Genomic DNA, 22520 nt, shown 5'->3' with positions numbered 1-22520 from the left:
GTGAGTACAGGACCAGCCCTGATTCCATCTAATTAATTACCTTAGAATTAAAGTTTAGAACCATGGAAACTTAACCTTACTAATTCCAGTGCTCTGGTCTCTGCCTCCTTTCTGTTATCCTCCCTGCCTTCCCCACTTTTCAGTACTTTGCAACTATCTGTCCAAACTATTGTTTTCTTTCATCATTTTGGTCTGAATTTAGCAGGCAGAGATATGTGACCACTGTGACATCCTCTCCCCTTCCCAATTTTTTTCATCTATAAAACTTTTGCTTTCAGTAAAGATTTTGCTCCTGGAAAAGGCCTGTATCTCCCATAAATCTAACAGTAAGTACATTTTTCATCTATTTTTTTCCTCTTTGATTCTTCTGTTGAATTTTTGTTCACCTCTACCTTTGTTCTTTCAATTTAACCCATCTCATCTCATGTCATCTCTGTTTTCCCACTACACTCCTCTTCCCTCAGGTGTGTCTGCATTCTAGTTTTCCACATAGTGACATTCTCTCCTTGTCATACAGCAATAGGGGAAATTTTCTGCTTTGCCATGTGAGACCACACTTACCTTGGTGTGGTTGATTTGATTAAAAGAAATCTTGAAGTAAATAAGAAATAGCCTTTTTTTTTTTTTTCCTTTAGAAGTAATACCTTACAATCGCTTGCAGTACAAAATGAGTATATAAATAAATGGGACACTTCTTGCCCTTATGAATATGTTTATAAATTCTGTCATGGCAACAGAGGGAGAGGTTTTACACAAAAAAGATACAGTCCAAAAGAGCTGTTATTACTTAAACGTGAGTGCTGCTTGCAACTGTGGTGTTTCATGAATTTATAAAGATTTGGGCATTCAAAAGTTAGGTTCAAATTAAACTACTAAAACACAGCAGTCCTGGATGCCAACAGTCATCTCGTGTGCTGGCACCAGCCCTCAGCACCGTGCACTCGAGTGGTCGGGAGGTTCCAAGGGCCGGGGAATTATCCCAAAATGTGGGCTGGGCTGTCAGCTGCCCTCTTGTGCTCAATCGAGAAACGCAGCTGGAGCCCTTGGGAACCCGGAATGAGAACATCCATGGCTGCTGGAGTAACAGGACCTGCACCGAGCGCTCAGGGAGGCTTTTATTGCAATCACTCCGGTGTTGATTTAACACGGATAGAAGGTTTCTGGTACGTTTTACAAAGTAACATTTTAAGTCAGAATTTTGAGCCTAATAAAGAGGAGGTTTCAGAGGATGAGGGATATCTGTGCACAGAGGTGGAACAGCTGCCCTGCACTTCAGAGTCGGTCAAATGCACAGCAAAATTGAATGAGAATCCATCTCACCTCGTCCTTGCCAAACATGATATGCTTACAGATTTTTAATAGTTCTTAAACACTGAAAAATCCTGTTCTTTCAGACAAATATTCTGCCTACCCACGGATTTGGAGGAAGTTGAAGCCGCTTAAAACAGACTGGGAACGACATAGTCTGTGTGAGCCCCGTCTATGAGCCCAGCTCCGTTGTCATGGACAAACCAGCAAGGAATGTCAGCGCCGTGCTTGGGATCTCTCCCGTAATCCTTCTGCCAGCCCCTGCAAGGCAAACACAGCCATGGCAGCACCAAGGTAGGAAGTGCACATGGACAAGGCAATCCTGCCTAAGTCTTTGCTAAGGACTTCATTCTTTTGTACCTCGTTACTATCAGCTCGTTGTTTTTAACAACCATTGTGGCATCCGGTTTCTTGGGATCAGAGCCAGGATGAATTTCTAGGATGGTGAAGTCAATGGGGTGGAAAAATTGTCCTAGAAATAGAAGCCAAAATTAACATTTCAAGCATGTTGCACACATTAAAACAGAAACCAAACAGAAATGCCAGAATTTCTACATCCCCATGCTGGTTTCCACGTCCCTTCAGGGGTAAAATGGATAAGCAAACACCAAGCTTTGTGTAAGGTTGGACATATGCCTATGGAATTATTTTCTATTTACAATCCAGAATTGGATCTGTATTATCTGGATTTAAGTTCCAACTTCTGAGTGCTCAATACAATTAGCCTTTTCTATATGTCTTTCAAGATACCCTCACTTGGTGTCTTGTCTAGTCACCTGTATTTATGACAATATCCCCAACTTTTTAGCTTTTCTTGGAATCAAATAATGTGTGTGTTGATCTCTGAAACCTCTGGCTGTGATTGTGCTCAGCACAAGGCTGACATCTAAGGAACTCCTGTGCTCCTGCCAGGATTAACTTCTGCACACTTTTGCCATTTCTGGGCTGGTGCAGTTCATTATTTTCCACAGTGAGTAAACTTATTGACCCAAGAGGAATGTTTGCTGCCCTCACCAGATATTGTAAGGGAAAATTGGAAGGCAAATGTCTGCTCTCTGTGTTTTCTACAGCAGAGAATGCCCACCACCAATCCCACTGCACTGGCAGAAAATGGGATCAAACTTTCCATCCCTGAATTACCAACTTCACTTTCTACTAGAACAAAGAATGTTGGCTAACATGAGGGAAACCTCGGATGATACAAGGCATTTTGTGGGTTTAATAGATGCTAATAAATCAAGATATACCTTAACAATTTCTATTCTTACAAGGATCCCCTAACTGAGGCTTGGCAAATTTTGATCAGGCAAACAAGTATTTTTTCAGAGTGCCTGTGTTTAGGCAAAGGGTGGTAAGACAAAAAGAGAGGTTAAAACCACCCAAGAGACTGGAGGAATAGTGCAGTAAATAAATAAAAAAATAAAATCTGTAGGTGGGACTTAGCAAGATAAAGAGGTCAAAAGATGCCAGTGAGGACAATGAGTGCCAGTGATTCCATCAGCAGAGAAATTTGTGAAAAGGTAATTCACACAGTCTGAGCCCAGAATATTTTGTCACAAATCTTAATACTGTCAATCAGTGTTATCTCAGTTTCCTCCACTCTCAGTTCAGAAAGGTTAAGTACAAGCTGTGTCTACAAATTATGCAGCCTCAGAAGGAAGGACCAGCGTGGAAACACTAAAAGAAGTCATACCTAATAATCCATGGGTCTGTTCAGACAGTTTATCCTCTTCCAATGTATACAGTCCTAGGAAATCTTGGTGGAGGGGATGTTTCTTCCATACTTGGTGCAAAACAACAACAAAGGAGGCACCACTGCCCATTGAGAGCACCAGATTTTTTTTTCTATTAATGATTAAAGTTAAACTGAGGGGAAAAAAAATAGGGGGGGGGGAGAATATGAGTTAGGACATTGTGCTTCCCAGAGTTAACAGCAAGGAGAAGAAATGTGAGAAGAAGAAAGCTATCCAAGACATAAACATGGCTTTACAAAGTGCTGGGTGTTTTTTAGAAGAGCGGGTTTGCTGCCTGGTTTGGTCCGTGGAGTCTCCGTATGTGTGTTCAGAAAATTATATTAAATGACACTGGAAAAGGCTACCTGGCCTTTAAACTCTTCAGTAAGATGTTTGTACCAAAACTTGTCCTTTAACAGGGCAATTAATCACAGACAGGTCAGTGATATGTAGATACAGCACCTCATGCTCAGTAATACAAATTCTATTGACAAAACCATCCCTTCCTGGGCTGGATGCTACAGGACACTTTTTCCTTTTGTTTTCCAGAGAAGTCAACTCCCAAACTCTAGGATAAAGAAGTTTTGATTCTGATTGTGTTACTGGTATCATCCACGTTCCATCATAATTAAGAAAACCAAAAAGGCATGCTGTGTGAATAAGTTTTGCTCTCTGCTGCAGTGCCAGGCCTGGAGAGGGCAGGAGGAGGAGATGTTGCCCATTCCTTTTCTGAACTTCCTTTTGTACAGGTATAAATGATTCTGTAAGAGAGATCCCATGAAAAATAGACCTGCTGACAGGGCAAAATGTACCTATTCTGATAATGCCACCATTTCCATTTCTTAAACTGGAGTTTATGGTGCATTATTATGCCTTTGGAAGATTACACACAGTGTCTGAAGTTAATCTTTCAGTATTTGCAGGACACTGCTGCATTAAGCATGAGACCAAATCCAGTTTTGCCTCAGTCATGGTAACAGAGTATCAGGGAAAAATTTTCTCTTAGTTATTCCAAGCAGAGGAATTTGTGAATAATTCAGCAGTTACACAACAAAGCAGAGAGCAGAGTCCAGCGGGGCCTGAATCAATTTCTTTTGTAGATTCAGACAACAAATCTTAGAAGTGTGTTATTGATCAATGTTTAAAGAAGTGTAGAAAGTAACCCAAGAGCCTGATATCCTTTCTTGGAGCCTTACCCTGCTTGTTGCAAGGTGACTGAGTCAAGCCAGGTGAAAGCTGTTTTCTCATTGCCATTCTGAACTGTGATCTTCTCAGGAGTTACTGTCACTTTGAGATCCAGGGCTTTATTTGCAATGCCAAGTTTTCCAAAATATGAGTTTTGGATCTTTGCATCACTGTTTGCTCTCTTATCACCAATGAGTTCTCCATTGACTGTGATGCCTAATATAGAAAGGAAGCAAGTATTGTTTTATAGACAGGACCTGATTAACGGATGTCAAAGAGTGTCTCGAAAATTTAGCGACAAAAGAATTAAATATGAGTTGAAAAATATATCAGAATTACTTGTGCATATTTGTGCTAAAGTAAAATAAAGCCCTGGGGGCTGTTCTGTGAATTTCCACAAAGCCAACAATCATTTTCTTGGGAAAAGTTCAATATTTCCCAGAGCACAAAGAGTTTGTGATGGGCACAGATGGCCTGTGTGACATCAGTCTCTCTTTACCAGATATTCCATGAACTGGCAACTTAAGGATTATTTTATTGCTCGTACCACAACTCACTGGGTACAAATGACTACTCTCAACCCTCACAGTGGTTTTCAAACAAAGTTTAAAAGTTCATTTTGCCCCAATAAGTGAAAACAGTCATGTAATGGTAGCCTATCATAACTACAGGAACTCTTACTAACTTTGGTGGGAAAAAAACTCATGCATTATAGAGAAACAGCCTTTACACACAGCACATTTTGTTAGAGGTATCCTGATTTACTGTATTTAAAAAAAAAAAATTAAAACTCACCTGTAACTGGATCATTGATTAAACTTAAGACAGTGCCCGGGTTTCCATTGATGTTGAAGCAGATGGCATCTCTTTTCTGTGGCACCGATATAATGAAATGGGGGTCCCCATCAACTGCAAAGGCAAATCACTGGGGTTTGGACAGTGACACACAGGGACAAAGCTCCACAGGAGCATTTAACACTGTGCCAGTGGAACTGGGCCCTGCACAAGCTGTAGGAGAGGATTACTGAGAGCAGGAAGGGACCTGAATACAGAACAGGCAGTTACAACACAAAGCCCAACAATGGGAAGAAGGGCTGAGAAAATGACCACAAATAATTTCAATTTGATCTTTAAAAGACACTGAGAGATGTTTAAAGTAAACTAAAATATTAGCCCTTTGAAAATGAAAAATGGCTGCTTTTGTGGAATGGAATTATCAAAAAGACTCATAAGAATTGTGTAATTTAGCCTTAAAAACCCTCTTCTGTTCTCCTTCTAAACAGACACCACTCAAACTGCTCACCACTAGTGTACCATCTGGGTTGTGACACAGGTATTGCATGTATTTGTGAACCTGCAGAAGGAAAAAAAACTTGTTAGGAAAACTCACATTGAAATGGAAAATGTCCATGCTCTCTGCATGGTACGTGTAAGGTGTCAGGAGGTTCATATGCTTGGTAAATCACTGATCCCAGCCTGCTTTTTAAAGCACATAGTCCATGGAATGACAGTTTGTGCTGCTTTTGAATCAAGCAAAGTTTCACAATAGAGACAGATCTCACTTGTCTACATTGCTCTGAGGGTCTCCCCAGAGCCCAGGTAATGTATCTGCAGGACACAAATATCTCAGACTTTGGGATCAAGCCATCAGCAAGACAATGCAACATCATCCACTGAAAACTTCTGACATTTTGACATTTGTTTTTCAGAATGAAGTCCTCTCAATGAAAACTTGAGAAAACAAGACAGAGAGACTGAGACTGATCCCCAGAGAGAAAAGGTCAATCTAACTCTCCCATTTCCAGCTGGGTCAGTTGCTGCTTCTCTCTCTCAAATTAAACAGTTGCTTTTTGCACAAGGAACTGAAGATACTAATTTAACCAGGATGTTGGACATCACAGGCCCTTGCTTTATGTCATTCCAAAGGAGATGCAAATTGAAATCCATCCTCTGTTTTTGGGAAACACTTTTCAGGAAGAAATGGTGGATGGATGAATTGGAATTTACTCCTCAAAAACTATTTAGCTGAAACTTTTTCACCTCTATTATTCCATCTTTAAGTGTGTTTTTAGCAGGGAGCAGAACTTGGCAGTATTTATTAAATACAGCTGTAACCCCAGACAAGGCAGTCTCCAGCTCTCTGGTAACTTCAGTTGACAGATCCTGCTCCATTCAGAAACTTTAAGTAAATGACTTACCCAGCCTAGAAGATACAGAAGTCAGTGCTGTGAAGGAAACAAAATGTTGTTTTAAGGCTCCAAAGAACAAAATCCAATCTTTCTCGCTTCCTTCCACCAAAACCAACTCAAAAAAAAAATCTTGTAATTATGTGTAACTTTCTAAATTATTGCAAAGGAAAAACTTAGTCAACCCAGTTTATTTGGTACTGCTACAAAGCAAGTGCTGTGGAAGGGCTGAAAGCACACCCTCCTTCTCAGCAGAAATGGTCCTTCTGCACAGGTGTGGGGTTGGCTCTGGATGGCACTGGCACAGCCTGCTCCTCTCTGCCTCCTCTGGGCCACCTTGCTCTGAGCTGCTCTTCCCCAGCAGGGCAGTCAGGAGGATTTGCCCACCTGCTTTCCCATTTTTCTAGCCTTCTGCTCTTTTTACACCTGAGGCTGTGTGGGGGTGTCTGAAGACAGGGCTTTGTTCTGAAGGAGTGGCAATCACAGCATGAACAAAGATGTTTGTCTGGGATTGCCTCCCACAGGGACCTGGGAGCCCCCAGTGCCAGCCCTGCAGAGCAGTTGCTTGTTCTGGGCCTGAATTCTGGGGTGCTGGAATCATCACAGACAGGAGGAACCACACTGAAAACACGACAAATTTATCCATCTCAGAAGTTTTAAATCTATTTATAATGCTATCTTGATTTATTTGGTAAGAACTTCATGAAAATAAGGCATCCTAGATCAAATAACTGATGTGGGAAATCCATCTCTAACAGTTAAAAATGTGACATAAATTTAATAAGAAATGTACTTACCTTCAGCTGTTACCATGGGCAGGTAAGGAGTAAAAGGAAGAAAAAGAGAAATTTACAGTTTCAGTTGTATAATTAAACAGGAGGGATTCTGACCCTGTTAAAACATATTCTAAGAGGAAAAAAAATTTTAAAATGTTTGAAAATTCAACCAGGTATTTTCAGTATTTTGCAATTTCATTTCTTTCCAATGATACAACTTAATATTTGTAGATCAAACAGAAACACACTGAAAGTAAAAAGCTTTTATGTGGGGCAGCAAAACTGCAATTTATTATGCATGGGAGAAGGGCTTTATTTGTAACTGTTTTATTGTTATGCCACGCTTATACTGCAAAATGTTCCTGATTGGTTTTACTCTTCTGCCATTTTTGAGGCATTTGAATGATTCTATTAATTCTGACTGGATGATTCAGTAATCTGGTTTGTGAATCTGAGACTTCAGGCTCTGTGCAATTATTTTATTTTCTTTTCCAGAAGCAATGCTTTGAGTATTTTCTTCTATTTCTGCTCTGTACTTTCTATGTGCAGAAAGGATTTTCTGGGAAAGAGGTTCGAAAAGGAGCCAGGTACCACAAGTACCTGGAAAGGAAAAGCAAAGAGCTGAAGATCAGGGAGTGGATGTCACTTCTGTCAGATGTTTGGGCTTTTCCATCTCATGGAAGACAGATGCAAGCTTTAAATCACTGGGTTGTGTAGTGACTTGGATGTTAAATTAAACATGGAGGGGGTTTGTGTCAGTATTCCATCATGAGGGTTATGAAAAATAATGCAAAAACTTATCAGCAGAATGCCTGAAGAATTATTCACAGTTGAAAGACACTTAAAAATTCATTGGCTTCAGGATTTATTCCAGCTGAAAGGAAAACCCACTAATCCCCTGTAAGTATCTCTGTTATGCTAAAATGCCTTAAGTTTTCATGCCAAATTCAGAGGATTAGGAAGTTTTTCACCTAGAAGGCAGCAGAGAGCCCACACAGAGCCTGCAAGAACTTTTAGGGGCTCTAGGTAAAAGTTTAGGGGGAAAAAACCACAGGTTGTTGCCAGAGGAGACTGCAAAGCCCCTGTCAGCCCTGTAGAACGAGGGGGGCTGGAACAATACCTAGAGGTGAAGTTTGGGGCACTCTGAGCAAACAGCACTGCCTGGCTTGGCTGCAGAGGCACAGAGTGTTTGTTCCACTGATGGACAGAGAGGCTGAACTGTGTGAAAACACAGTGTGTTACTAAGCACTTTTTTCATGCAGAAAAGAGGTTACTACTACTACTACTACCCTAGGCTGAAGTATGTAGAAATATAAAGGAGAAAGTGATGTGAACTCATCTTAATATAGCTGGATTATTAGATTAGAAATGCTTCTTGGTTTGGTTTTTTTTCTGTAATAGTTTATGTATTTAGTTTGAAAATACACTTATTTTAAATGTATAGTACTTTGCCTGTGTGATTTAGTAATGAAGGATGGTTTGATAGAAGTGAGATTTACAATGAAAAGTAATTTTGCATAAACACAACTGCCAGGCTTGGAAAGTAGATTTTTCAGATACATGTTTAAAACTGTGCCCACATGAAAGCCTTTCTTTGGCAGAACATCAAAGGAACACTTGGCTTCTCAAATGCAGTAAAATTGTGAACATGTTTATACCTTCAGTGGGTTTATCAGCAATCACATCTTCACTGTCATTTTCTTCTGGTTTCGTTACCACCATGGATGTCAGGGGTGTTACAAACTTGTACTTTAGGGAGAGAGCCAGGGCTTCAGCTGTAAGGTTTGCCTTTTCTTCTCCTGTAGCTGCAATACTGAACACAGGTAGAGACTCTCAGCATCAGTGACTGCTGAACTACTCACCAAATTCAATATTTTACTTCAAAGTGAAGTCATTTCTCTGCAGCTAATTAATCAATAAGGCACATTTGTTACAGTCTAAAAGCACTTGTGATTCCACTGGCTAGCCAAGAAAAAGGCAAAACCACGCTTTATACTTGCAATAATTGAAAATTGTTTCATTTGCAACCTGAAACAGGAATACTGAGGCTCAGGAGGAGAATAGGTTGGGGGATTTTCCTTACTGATTTTCATCCTAGAAACTGCAGGAGTCAGGGGGCTGAAGGAGTTCATAGCTGAGCTGTTATTCCAGATATAATTACCGTCTTTCCAGGAGCTGTTCAATGGTAAGATAAGCCCAGAGCCTTTCAATGTACTCTCCAAATATGTATCCTTGTTCTTGGAAAGCTTGAGCCATTTGCTCAGCATCTTGTTGGGCAGTGTATGACAGGGCATCCTCAGCCTGTTGGGAGGAACGAAGCTTCTCTGTATCACAAGCAGCCAGGGACTGCCAGAACCTCCCAGAAATCCAGACCTTCCCACCTGAAAACCTCATCAAACTGAAAACCAGGCTGGATCTACCCAGCACTCGCCCAGGAGATTGCCAGTGCTGTATCAGGAATTTTGTCCCGTTGTTTCTGTGAGGGTCAGAGGACATGACACAGTTTCCAAATTCATCATGGTGTTTTTGTTCATCAGAATTTGGCTATTCAGGATTTAATGAACTTTGATTATGATGCTGATTTCAGAGAGGAACATGCTCAAGCAGACATGTTGTAAGTTAACAGTAATACATTATTTGTATTTAAAGTACACCAAAGTCCACAGTCCATGGGGTATATGTGCAATCCATTATTTATGGTAACATGGTCTAGAATATGTTTATGTTCTGTTTCTTGAATATCAGGGGTAAATATTTTTACTGAATCCAGATGTGGAGAGGTATTAGAAGTAGAGTTCTATTGTAAGGGGAAGATATTTTAAATATTCAGCTGGCTTATTCATTGGTTTTCCTCACCCCCTGAAGAGAACTGGCTGTGAACACTGAAAATTTGGCTCCCAAAAGAACCAGGTAGGATATTTAGAGACTAAATACATACAGTATTTATATATTTATGCATATATGAGGATATGTATAAAAACGAGCATATTTATATATATTTGTTAGCAAAACTAATCCAGCCACACTGCACCAAGTCGTAATTTGCAATTGTAAAAGCAATGACTTTGGCACTGTGTGGTTCTCACATGTGCAGCAACCCCTCCTGTCACTGAGGTAAAGAAATAGCAATAAATATGGTAAGTGTTTAAGTATTGCCAGCTTTGAACATTCAGAGGTTTTGTGTATCTTACAGAAGTCAAAGAAATCCATACTTACACCTTCCCCTCTCACATCGACAGTCAGGTGGTTTTGGTTGCTGTCAACAAAACGTCCGGCCACCACAATCTCAGAGCCCTCATAGAAATGCTTAAAGCTGTTCAGAGTCAGGTCTGATATTTCATTTTCTGGGTAGTTTAACTTCACATCTGTGAGCATGGGATTTGACACCTCATCATAAAACCCCTTTAGGATAAAAAAAAAAAAAAAGGAAAACATGTAACCATTGTTGTTTTCTTTAAGTCATAGATAGATTGTAACCAGAAACATCCTGCTATTTTGGCAAAGAAAACTGCAAGTGTATTTTATAAGAAATATTGAAATATTTGGTTGGCTCTCATAGCACAAGGCCTAAAGAAATCTACAAATAAGAGAAATGAGAAAGGACATACAACTCCTCGGTCTCGCTTAGAGAGAGAAAAACATATCTGAGCACAACATGCTGTGGATGATGAATCAAGAGGAATCCCTGGTATTTGGCAGAGGTAAGCCTCTAGATCTATTCCCTGCAGACACTGATGTAACAATACAGTCAGTGGAGACTAGTTTTTATTATACATGATTTTGGCAGAGCTTGAAATGAGATCCAGTATCTAATTCTTTGGTGAATTTTTTGAATGGCTGCTGCTGGAGTGTGAGAAGTAAAATGGTGAACCCCGTATGGCCTCTACCTGTTTTCATGTCTAAACCAACTCTAGGATGCCTCAGAAGTAGGGCAGCCATAGCCCACAGTAGCTCCCTTTTGCTGTCCTTCCACTTCCTGCTTATATGAGGGAAGGAGAAAATCGAATGCAACTAAAGGTCCCTTCCAACTCAAACTAGTCTATGATTTCAATATTCTGATTACAGCAGATTCTGGAGTATCCCAGTATCAGATTACACACTGGGATTTTGATTGCTTGAAAATCAGAACAACTGTATAGTTATGTGAACTAATGCATTTCTCATCTAATTTCAGTGGTAATTACTGTACTTGAAGCTGTAAAGCTGCGTCAGAGTCAGGATAAATCCGCCGGGCCAATCCTTTATTCTCCAGCGCCATCCTCTCCAAGAAGCCGTAGTCAACACCAGAGCCAAAGCCCAGGTTGTATAAGGGGTATTTTCCACCAATAGCATTTTTTACATCTCTCTCAATGGTCTCAATATCTGATACACCTGCATCAAACCAGGAAACGTTTGAGTTGTCTTCAGAAATAGATAAAATGATCACAAAGTTCAATGTGACTCGTCAAGTTCAGATTTCTTAGGAGGCATTATCAAAAACTTGGTTTAATATTATGATGCTGTATAGTAGCATTTAAATCACGAAAACATCAAGAAGTCAAAGGTGAAGGCCAGTTTTTAACTAGCATTTTTTTATTAGTTAATTAAGTCTCTTTATTATTGCATCCAACAGAAACTTACCTACGTTTGGATGGCCATCTGTTAACATGATGATTATAGAAGCGCTTCTCTTGGGCACAAGGTTTCCTTCATGAGCAGCATTCAGAATATCAATTCCCTTCATCAAACCACCATGTAAATTTGTCACTGCAGGGTAGACATAGAAATTTGGATTCAGCAGAGACTGCCAAAATAAAGGCCCATTTTTCACTGGGATCTGAAGAGATTTAATTACAGCATGAAAATGAAAGATTTGGGTTTATGAGCAGGGGGATGTTTAGGTAGAGAAGTACCTGTACTTTGGAAACACAGAAATGGATGTCATGTTCTGAGTAAAATTCAACTTCAGGAATGTCTCATCAGTAATCTAAAAACCCAAAAAGCTGTAGCACTGTGTTCACAGAATGAATAGATAAATTAACTTACACAGTGAGCAATTGCCAAGTCCAGTAAAGTACTTACTGCTTGAAGCATAAATGTTCCGAACAAACTTCCTTGCTTCATCCAAATTCTCAGGAGTGGCCCTGATTAATGTTTCTTTCCAGGTCGACACACCACTATTGAACAATATGAAATTGAAGAAGTCTTCTTCTTTAATGTCATCTAAGATTTTTAGAAGTGCTTCTTTTGTCTATAAGACAAAGAGATTTAAATATACAATTCAACATTTAACAAAATAGGTGCTTACAGATTTGACATTATTTTAATCTCTCAGCACTGGGGCATTTTTAACTTCTACATAGTATGTTGTGCAAAAATCCTGAGCTTGCTGTGTTCTTGCCAGTCCTGGTTTCAGAGTAACTCCAGGGAAGTCAGTCAGCTGCAATAACACCTGGTACATCTTTGTAGCTGAGAGGAAAATCAGGTCTCCCGTCATGGATCGTTGCTTACGCTGGGATAAGCTGGCGTGGCAAATTGAAAGTGATGGGAAATGGGAAATGGGTAGCTACAGGTTGGTGGAGAAGCTCATACATAAGCAAGCCTGGATATTTTGATGCAACACCAAAACCTGAACATTCTGAGTGTTAGCTTAGAATGAGGAGTCCTAACTATGAAAAGCTCATGTCCCTTCCAGTACTTTTTCCCAGCTCTTTCATTGAAACTCTATAGTAATGTAATAACTCACCTGTTCTATTGCTCTTCCATGCATTGAACCACTAGTATCCATTACAAAAATAATATTCTTGGGCAACTTGGGAAGATTTGTTGGTGCAAAGAAGTGTACGAAGTAGCCATTGACAATCTGAAAAATTAAATGTTAAAAAAACCCAAACACAACTCTGCCAAAAACGTTGGTATATTGTAAAGATAAAACAGATAAAGGAGATATTACTCTCATTTAGTATCTGGCCTCTGAGTGAACTAAAAGGTTTTAATGGCCCCAGCCAGTCTCACCTCTGTGCAGGGGCCCAGGAGTGTCATTTAAATACACAACTGGGCCTTTAGTCCCTGCCTGAGCTCCACTGTCAGAACATCTGTGTCCAGCTCTACAACAGCCATACCTGTCCCTAGCCAGGGACTCTGCTGGTTTGGATCCCACCCTGAACACTGACTTCCTGCCTCGACCTTGGGCTCAGCACCACAAACCTGCCTGATGACCTGCACTCTCAGTGGAATTTCAGTGCCATCTCTGGGGCTGCCTTGCTCAGGTACTGTAAGGAGTGGGCTCATGGCTGGTGAAGCCCCTGTGCCATCAGCTGTGCTGTCACACTCAGCTCCCTGTCCTTTAGGAAGCAGTTGGCTCTCACTGCTCCCTGACTGTTACTATGCAAGTCAGGCTCTTTAACTGTTGAGAATTTCAATTTACCTGCAAATTATCTGGAGCTGTTCTCTTCACATCATATCTTACAGTAAAATCCCCATCCAAGGCAGACTGTGAGCAACTTGCGCAGGTTCGCTGCTGATCAAGAGTTGGCTTGAAAGAGATGTGCCCCTGCAAAGGAAAGCCTTCATTAGGTCTGAACCTTAACAGCTGAACATTTCCTACAGAACACATTTGCATTTTTTAAAGCTAGTATATTTATATTCACAGAGAATAACCTGGGTTATCCGGTTAGCTGTTAGTTTCATTTGCATTTATATACTCACTGGTGGGTAAGTGGCAGATGATTGCTGCTATCTAGGACTGTCTCAATGTGCTTCCCCGTCTGCCTGGGGTCAGCCCTCCACACTGAATGACACCTTTGATAAGCCAGTTGGGCAGTCTGTGTTTTTAGGAATTCTACCACCTCCACACAAGAGAAAACTATTTGTTACTGACTCAGTTCTTGTATGAGAGCTACTCTCACTGGTATCCAGGTTTCCAGATGCTGCTGTGGGACAAGGCTTACTGGTTTTGATGCAGTACCCTGCTACCATCTACATGGCCTCTGAACTGTGTGGAGATGGCCTTCCACTTGCTACCTTGGAATTCAGAGCTCATTTGCACAGACAAGCCTTTACTGCATTTTCTCTATTTTACTGCATTTTCTCTATTTCTTCTCCTCTCACTTCCACTGCTAGCACTGACATTACTATTTTCAAATTACAGCCATAATAAGTTAATTATGGAACTCGGTAGTCAATGTACCTTTTTCTCCGAAAAAGTTTTTTTAATGGTATTTTGTAGCTCATTGGTGATGAATGTTCCTTCTGCTTCCAGCTCGGTGATACCCTGGGGCTCAAAAATATTTACTGCTATCTGAAATATTAATTGAAAATTCATTGTCATTGATTAACCCACAGTACATTTGGTTAACCTACAGCCATTTACAGGAGGATCAGCAGGAAACTACAGATGTGAGAGAGGCATTTTCATAAAAGCAAAAGAAATTTACTTTTGTAATTCACAATGGCAGTCCAAATCTACACTTGTGTAGATCAAAGACTGGTTTTAACACACAAGAGCTGTAATATTCTAGAATGCAATATATACATCATTGTGATTTAAGATGATGTTGTTTCTTGGTGGTGTAAGAAAGGTATACTTTATGCTATAAAGGCATATGCAAAAGATATTAATCTTCCATTTTACCCCAAGGCATTGTAATAGGTTTTTCAGGATTTCATACATGTTTTCTTTTGGAATGCTCAGTGGATGAGCTCATTTGTCAGGCTTACAAATAGAAGCTGCACTAAAGCTTTGCTGGTGGGGACTCCCCATGTGACTCATTAGAAATATTATCCTGGGCCTTTAGCTCACCTGTGAGCCAGTGGGAATGACCATGATATTCCATTTTTAACAGATGTACAGAATGTCATCAGCTCTTAAGTTACAGTCAAATTTGATCAGTTTGCCATTTACCTCAAAATCTTTGACAAGCTGCTTTGGTTTGACTTTGATGAACATCTCGTATTTTCCAAAGCGTCGCTTCAGCAGTTCCTCGTATGTGAGTTCAAAAGTGACTTTACTGGCTGCTTTAACGTTGACTGAGACAGTGAATTTTTCTGTTTTTCTTCCTGAAGCTCTGTATTAAGTGGGTAGGAAAATGAGTATCTTTATGCTCTTTCACAATATTTATTGTTTGGGTTGGTGGTATATGATTTTCAAAAAGAAGTAAAACAAAGAAGGAATTTTTTTTCCTGTTCTAAATAGGATATATTGCTAAAATCATACTCAAACTGTAGAATTTATTCAAGTTCCCAGTAAGTTTAATCTCAGGAACAGATCAGTGGAAGTTGCAGAAATAGCCTTTCCATAATTGCAGATACTGCCTGGGTAGTCAGAAGTTGTATTTCCTTTTTATCGTGCTACAATAACTAATTTAATGATTGTTCTTTGGTCCCATAATGTCAGTAACATGCCAGAACACAGTATTTCCAATCTCACAGTTGCTGTGGGATGGTGGTGTGGAAGCCACACAAGACATCATTCTTACTTGACAAGGCCAGCAGTCTGTCCTCTTGAAACAGCCTTCTCATATTGCTTTTTTGCAGCTTCTTTTTCCTTTATAGTTCCAGGATAAGTGACACCATCAATTATCCTGCAGATGAAAAAGTCCTAGTTTAGTTGAACAATACATGAAAAGTTACTAGAGGAATTCTCCCTTTATTGATTGGTTTGCTAACAAGCCCTTTCAGAGAGCTGCTGTTGCCAAGATTGGAGCCCTTTCACTGAAGCCAATCTCCCCAGTGGATTGAGGTGGAATGAAGAGCTCTGTGCTCAGTATCATCAGAGAATCTAAAGCTGGACTGATGGCAGCACAACCTACCCCTGCCATATCCCTACATTTCAGCAGCTTCACCATCCTGTCTCATCTAACGGCAAACCAACCCTCTGGATGAGATTACCTGTCCAAGTGTCACTGTCTACAGCTGAGCATTTATTCAAATATAAGCCTTTCATTCAAATGTGATTTTTAAATGAAGAGATAAATTAAGCTATAATGCCATTGGGAAATTAAGTAATGGAACTTTCCTGGTTTGATAACACCAGAGTAAGCAGTATTTCTGAAAAGGTGGATGGATCTCCAGGGAAGGTGCCCCCTTCCCTAAGGTTCATGATGATGAATAGAAATAATTGAAAATCAGTAATTTTTCTACAGATGTATCAGTGTTTGCCTTTCTCCATGTATCCTACATGTTAAGGTAACAGTACCAGAAAATTACCCAGGAGGCATTTAAAAATCTGTCAGATGGCAAAGTAACAATGAACAGTTGGGTTCAGTTTCTCCCAGTTGAATTTGCACAGCTATTTAGTCTTCTCTAACAATATTGTAAAGATTACACACATGCTGAAGTTGGTAATGAAGGCTGTCTTAGGCAGCTCCACATCAAAGAAGACTTCTTTGGACACATTTCCACGATTGACAGCTCGACTGGTGATGACATTGTGGGCAAATCGGGAAGTTACTTTACTATCAATCTTCATGCTATAGATTTCTATCCCATTGACAACCTGTGGATTGAGAAATGAAACAAGGGAAAAAAAGAGCACCAGCTGTTACACTGATGTGTGTGTTAATCAGTCATCATCATACTTTTGAAAGGAAACCATGGCAGGACATCGATCATTCCAAAGCAAACCAGGAATCATGAGAACTGGAGCACAGCTGTGTTTCCTTGGATATTACCACAATGCCATCGTGGCACTATTCAAGTTCTAACTACAAGTTATAACTACAGCCTCTCTAACAAATTACTATCACCACAGCAAAGATACTGCCGTTATTAAAAATGTTGGGTTTTTTCTCTACTGAGAGAGTGACTTTTTATGGTTACTCAAAGAGCACAACAATTTACTGCTGCCTCCCTGTATCAGTGACTGTAATTATCAGTGGAGGGATGACTCCTAGAGCAGGAGTGTTTAAAAATAGACGAAAACAGTTCCAGATGGCTCCAAACTCCATTTTATGTTATTCTCAACTTCCTCACAACTGGAGCTCATTCTTTTTAAAACAAGGAATGGGCAGAGCAATACTGATTTTCTTTGAATGCTCAGCTATAAGGTTGCTGGAGACAATGTGAAAGCACAGGTAAAAGCAGATGTGATTCATTAGGCAGCTCCTTAAACAAGGTCTGCTTCTTGCAGCAGAGCCAGCACTGGAAAGAACTGTGGAATTTTTATGGTGGGACTGATCTCTGGCTGATTGATTAAGAAGGTGTCCAAACAATCCAAGCATTTAAACATTGCTGAAGGGGATCCAGGTGCCAAGTGGAATCAGCCTCAGACATGAGGTCTCTTGGCTTCCTTAGCAATAACTTCAATATAAAACAAGAGTAAAAATAAAACTGACAATGAATGGATGTCTGTTAAGACACACAGAGGTGATTTCAAACAACTTTGCTATTCATTCAAATACAGTGACGTTACAAATCATTTGTTTGTTCTCTTTCCTTGTCCAGGAGTTTCCATCAGAGCTTGGAAAGGAAGTGTCTAGTTCATCCCTTTGCCTAAAACAGGTAGCTCTGGGCTTTTCCCTGCCATACCCACTCAGAAATATCCGCTTGCTCACTCACAGAAACATTTTGTGAACACAGCAAGAATCTTCTTGTCACTATAAATCTGTCTTGGTAGCCTGGACAAAACAAGTCTTACTCACCAAGTCATTCTCAGCATTTCGCTTCTGTGAAGAGAAAAAACGGGAAAAATCATGAGTGAGGTTGGGAAGCTGCGCTTGGAAATAAATGACTCAGCACCTGTGCAGTTGTCACAAGTCAAAAGAAGTTGTCCAGGAGAAGGAAGGCTCAAAAAGGTCTGCATTAGAGGGAAGAGCAAGTAAGGCACATTGCTTGCTTTGTATTTTGCTCAAGTGACACAAAAAGTGTCTTCTTCCAGCTGAAAACAGTCATGGACCCCTGAGAGACGAGGGGAGAGAGAGAGGAAAAGAATGTTCAGTGCATTAATTAAGTGTCACTGAGACAAAAAAATGAGATTAAAAAATACATTAAAATTTGCTTAACAGGACTCCTTGAGGCTCTGTGGTGACATCAAGTAAAACTAGAATATCTTCTCCTCAGAGTGACAACTTTTTCTTGGCAATTCCTGGATCTTGGTCCTGTAGCGTATATTTTCTTTTCAAACTTATTCTCCTTTGGAAGTAAAGGAAGCGGTTGTATCAAAGCATAAAAACCCAGTTTGGTAACTCAGCAGGATTACAAAGAGCAGAGGTGGTCACTATGAAAGGCTGCATGGAGGGAAAAACAACCAACCAACCAAAAAATGCAGAACATTTCTTTTGCCATGTTTGCTCTCAGAGTAGGTGCCAATATCAGAAGTTGTACAAAAATGTCACGTCCTCTCTTCTGATAGAGAGGACAGGCACTAAATAAACTGACTGATTCCTGGCACAGTAACAGCTTGTGTAACTCTGCTCATCAGCTCTGCTGCAAACCCCTTATCTGGCTTGGCTCCCAGAGCCTCGAGGGTCACATTTTGTGCAGGAATATTTGGCTGCTCCAGGGAACAGAGGGATAAGGATTTAATGAGGTCCTAAGTCAGATACACATCTCAGGTACATTTAAGGCTTTTGGTACCTTTCACACTTCGGGGTTTTGCAGGTTGGAAACTGAGACACAGAGGGTTATTTTTTTGTCTATTTTGGAGTTCCTTTCAAGACACTATTAAATCTTAGGTAATGCAAGGTTTGAGGGGAGGCTTCTCAACTGCTCGAAGAGTCTGGCCAAGAAATCTGGACACGTTTCTCTAGGTTCATCTTTCAAGCTGTTATTGCCATCCAGATAATTTCTGTGCATGCAGCTCCCCTTTCACAAACCTCCATGGATTTCTTTAATGCCTGTGTAGACTGTGCACCAATTCAAACCTGTCCTTTCCAGAAGTGAAATTATCTTTTCTGTATCTACGCTGTCACTACAGCTTGCCATGTCCCCTTACAAAACACAAACTGAGGGAAAATTTGTACCCTTACAAAACACAAACCTTGGGAAATGAAAAGCTGGAAATCACTGAAATGTCAGTTTGCTTGGTACAAACTTTTCCTCACAGTGGAATTACAAAGCAGTTTAAGGATACAAAAAACACACACAAAAATGTGTTCTTTGGTCACAAATTCTGCAATTCTGACTGCTGCCTCCAAATTAAAAGATGCTTTACCTGCATTTAAGTTTTACAGGATTGCTGATTGTTCAGATTCTTTATCAGGATCATGTATTTGACAGTAGTTTTGAAGGAGTTCTGTTTCGATTCTGTAAATCTTTAGAGGGGTACTCTGCAATTTTCATTGAAAAAGAAACTACAGAAAGATCTCAGTGAAAGGCATTTCTGACTTCGTACTTGGGCTGATCTTCAGTAGAGATACCCAGCTCAGCTCAGCTCAGCTACCTGCCCTACCTGACCCTGATTTGCACAGGGGAGGGGACTGAGTCTGTGATTTTGTTCTGGTTTTGTTTGTTTGTTTGTTTTAGTTTTTAATGATTCACTAGGATGTAGCTTGAGATGTCACTAACATCAAGGCCGTTTTAGGCTGTGTGGGTAGAAAGTGATAGTGTGCCACTCAAAAAGGTGATGCAATTCTAGACAAAAGTGAGATTTTAATATCCTCTACCTTGGATAATCATCACTTGGTAAAATGTTTCTCTACTATTTCTATATATTTGCCAGGTGCACCAATTATTAGAATTTATGTTGGGTTTTTTTCCCTTGTGCAACAGCAACAAATTCTTCCTTTGTTCAATACTGTTTTGGTGTGGCAACAACAAAAAACAGAGGTGCAAAAAATCTATAGAAATTAGAGAGGAAAAGAGAAATTTGAACTCCCAAAACAGAGAGGGAAAAGAGGGCTCCCATTACAGTACTTGCTGAAAGAAGCCCTGATTGTACAGCTTGGAAAACTGAACCACAGCGTGACTAAAAGACTCAGCAAAGAGTGCACAGTGAACTTGAAGTGACCTCTGGGAATGAGGTATTTGCATATACCCCAAAGTGTTACACAGGAGAAACAAGGCATGAAAATTATTTCCAAATGTACAGCAACATTGAAGATTTCATCATCCCAAGGGATGCTACTTGGCTGCCACGGAGAAGAGACCACAATGCAGCTCATCTACACAAACCAAACCTGTGAGCTGAAGGAGTCCCAGTGCTGCCAAAATGAGAGGGCCATAAAGGCTCTGATTATGGAGTTCTACAGGTTGTTTTCAACCTGGGAAAATCTTTCCCAGCCTTTGTAGCTGCATGCACAGGAACAAGGTGTGCCAGTGCACACAGGGATCTTTGGTTCGGATTTTTGTTCAATTTTCACAAGAACTGGGTCTGCCAACTGTGCTTACCTGACTGTGGCTCTAAAAGCAGCTTTGGCAGCCTGCAGGTCATCAGCCAGCCAGGCTTCCAACCACACTCCACCACTCCCTGCTGGCACACTCCTTAGGGCCAGGACACAGATGGGGACAGAGACCTTCACACTACACAGCAACCCCATCCATTTCAATCACAACACATTTGCATAAAGTATATAACAAAACTGGGAAAATCAACTGACTTCCATAGCATTCTGCATGTATGGATGGAACGTTGCCCAGAGCTTTGGCAGTTCTCCACTTAGAAAGGCTTTAGAGTTGCAAGACACACCGAGAGCAACAGGTATTATGGTAATCAGCAGGAAAAAGCTACATTATATCTGGCTACATAATGCTTAAATAATAAGAATCACTGGCATTTCCAGTTTGCAGCATTAAATTGCATTTTGATTTTTGAAAGTTAGACATGTTACTATCCTCATTTTCAAAGAAATAGTGTTGGCAAAGACTATAACCTAATCAACAGAAATGAACTCCAATTTGCTTTGTCCTGTCCTACCCAGTAACTCAAAATCTTCCCTAAGGATATTTGCCCTCTGTAACTTTTCAGAGTATTTAAGGACAGAGAGAGAGGAAAACAATTTATGGAGGTGAGGAGTAGTGGGCAGCAACTTAACCAAAGAAAATTAAGCAAAGCATCAAGCAGCACTGCTTTACTCAGAGATCGATCAAAACCAGAATGGCCCCCTTGAGGGACAGATATTTTTAAGAGATATATTTCATGCTGTGCTAACATGCAAATCCTTTGAGAAAAAACCTACCATGTCATTTGGACAGTGGACATTTATCTTGATACCATGATGCCATCTCTGTTTTCTACTTCTTGGAGGCATCTTTTCACTGATATTTTGCATTGCAAAAGGTACTAAAGTCAGTTCCCCACTGGAAGCGCTGATTGCTTTACACATTTAAATAGAAAACCACTAAAACATTTTACCATTATGTGGTGCTGACAGAGAAAACAGAAGAAAGGGATGTTTTTAAAAAGAGAGGTAGAAGAATTTCAGAGCTTATTGAACATTAAGGCTGATTAGAGGTCAACCAGTGCTGGGTCCCAAGTTTGATCTTGTGTCCACACAGAGCTCCTGCTGCCAGCACTGTAGGAACTCTCTGATAAATGCTGATAAATTGCAAGAGATTAATCTCTGAGGAGTGGGAGCTCCATACGCGGTTGTTTACTTACCTTGATGTTTCTGATATGTGTTACCAAAACGTCTGATGATGCAAAGGTGGGAATCAATAATAAAATACAAAGCAATAGATTGTTTTCCATTTTGGAAAAGAAAGTAATGTTCAAATTGGAACGATGTGCATACATATATATAATGCTTTGTTTACCAAGTGTTAATAAATAACTCAATGAGAAAAGTGGGATTAAACATTAGACATTTAGGAAAAATCAAACACAGATTTTTTAATTTTCATAGTCTACAGAATACTGTTACAAAATCTGTTACAGACTATTTCAGCAATGTCTCTTCTACTTAATAACTGTAGGGGCAACTGAGATTAATCTCTTCTGCAGACTCGCTTCTTTGCCAAAGGAAAACTGTCATCTTTCTGATACTTCCCTAAAGGCTTTTCCTGGCCCAAATTACTGCAGCCACGACAGAACCTGCCGTCTGTGACACCCATTTAACCTCCTCTTCAAAACTACTCCTGTAATCCTGTGTTATCACCCAGGTACCCGATTTAGGTATCATTATTTGATGTGTCCTGCCTAGTACAGAAACTTCCCGTCACATTGCTTCCTGTTCATCTTTGTGGCTGAAAACAGGTCCAAGCTCCCAGGTCTTGCATCTTGCACCCTCAGTGCCCATCCAGCCTGCAGCTGCCTGGCCCTTTTCCTCTATTTGTTATTTTGACAATGTCAATTATCTCTTAAACTTTTTCCCTGGTTCATCTCTGTTGATCAACTTTGAGGACTGGGAGTTAAATGCCCAGTGACAATAAAACATTTTATTTTGTGGTTTTCCTGCAGTGAGTGTTCTGAGGCGCTC

At 40.3% G+C, this 22520-nt stretch overlaps 1 protein-coding gene across 1 annotated transcript; it reads right to left on the bottom strand.

The window, feature by feature from the left end:
- Positions 1–1081: 1081 nt before the first annotated feature.
- Positions 1082–21811, bottom strand: LOC126638690 (inter-alpha-trypsin inhibitor heavy chain H3-like). Its single transcript, XM_050312781.1, has 22 exons — positions 21704–21811; positions 17808–17831; positions 16497–16663; positions 15645–15749; positions 15071–15233; positions 14357–14467; positions 13595–13720; positions 12914–13030; positions 12250–12418; positions 11809–11934; positions 11378–11559; positions 10405–10590; positions 9350–9489; positions 8847–9001; positions 7210–7215; positions 6425–6451; positions 5530–5580; positions 5022–5135; positions 4238–4442; positions 3002–3174; positions 1669–1780; positions 1082–1569 (listed from the first exon to the last, which is right to left on the bottom strand). Exons 1-22 carry the CDS (start codon positions 21791–21793, stop codon positions 1440–1442), a joined length of 2679 nt encoding a protein of 892 aa, XP_050168738.1. The 5' UTR covers positions 21794–21811; the 3' UTR covers positions 1082–1439.
- Positions 21812–22520: the final 709 nt, after the last annotated feature.

This window comes from Myiozetetes cayanensis, unplaced genomic scaffold (assembly GCF_022539395.1).
Source record: "Myiozetetes cayanensis isolate MyiCay16 unplaced genomic scaffold, myiCay2020 scf18, whole genome shotgun sequence".
In the NCBI taxonomy this organism is placed as follows: domain Eukaryota; kingdom Metazoa; phylum Chordata; class Aves; order Passeriformes; family Tyrannidae; genus Myiozetetes; species Myiozetetes cayanensis.
Note: the sequence above shows the minus strand (reverse complement) of the source record. Positions and strands in the feature narration are given on the sequence as shown.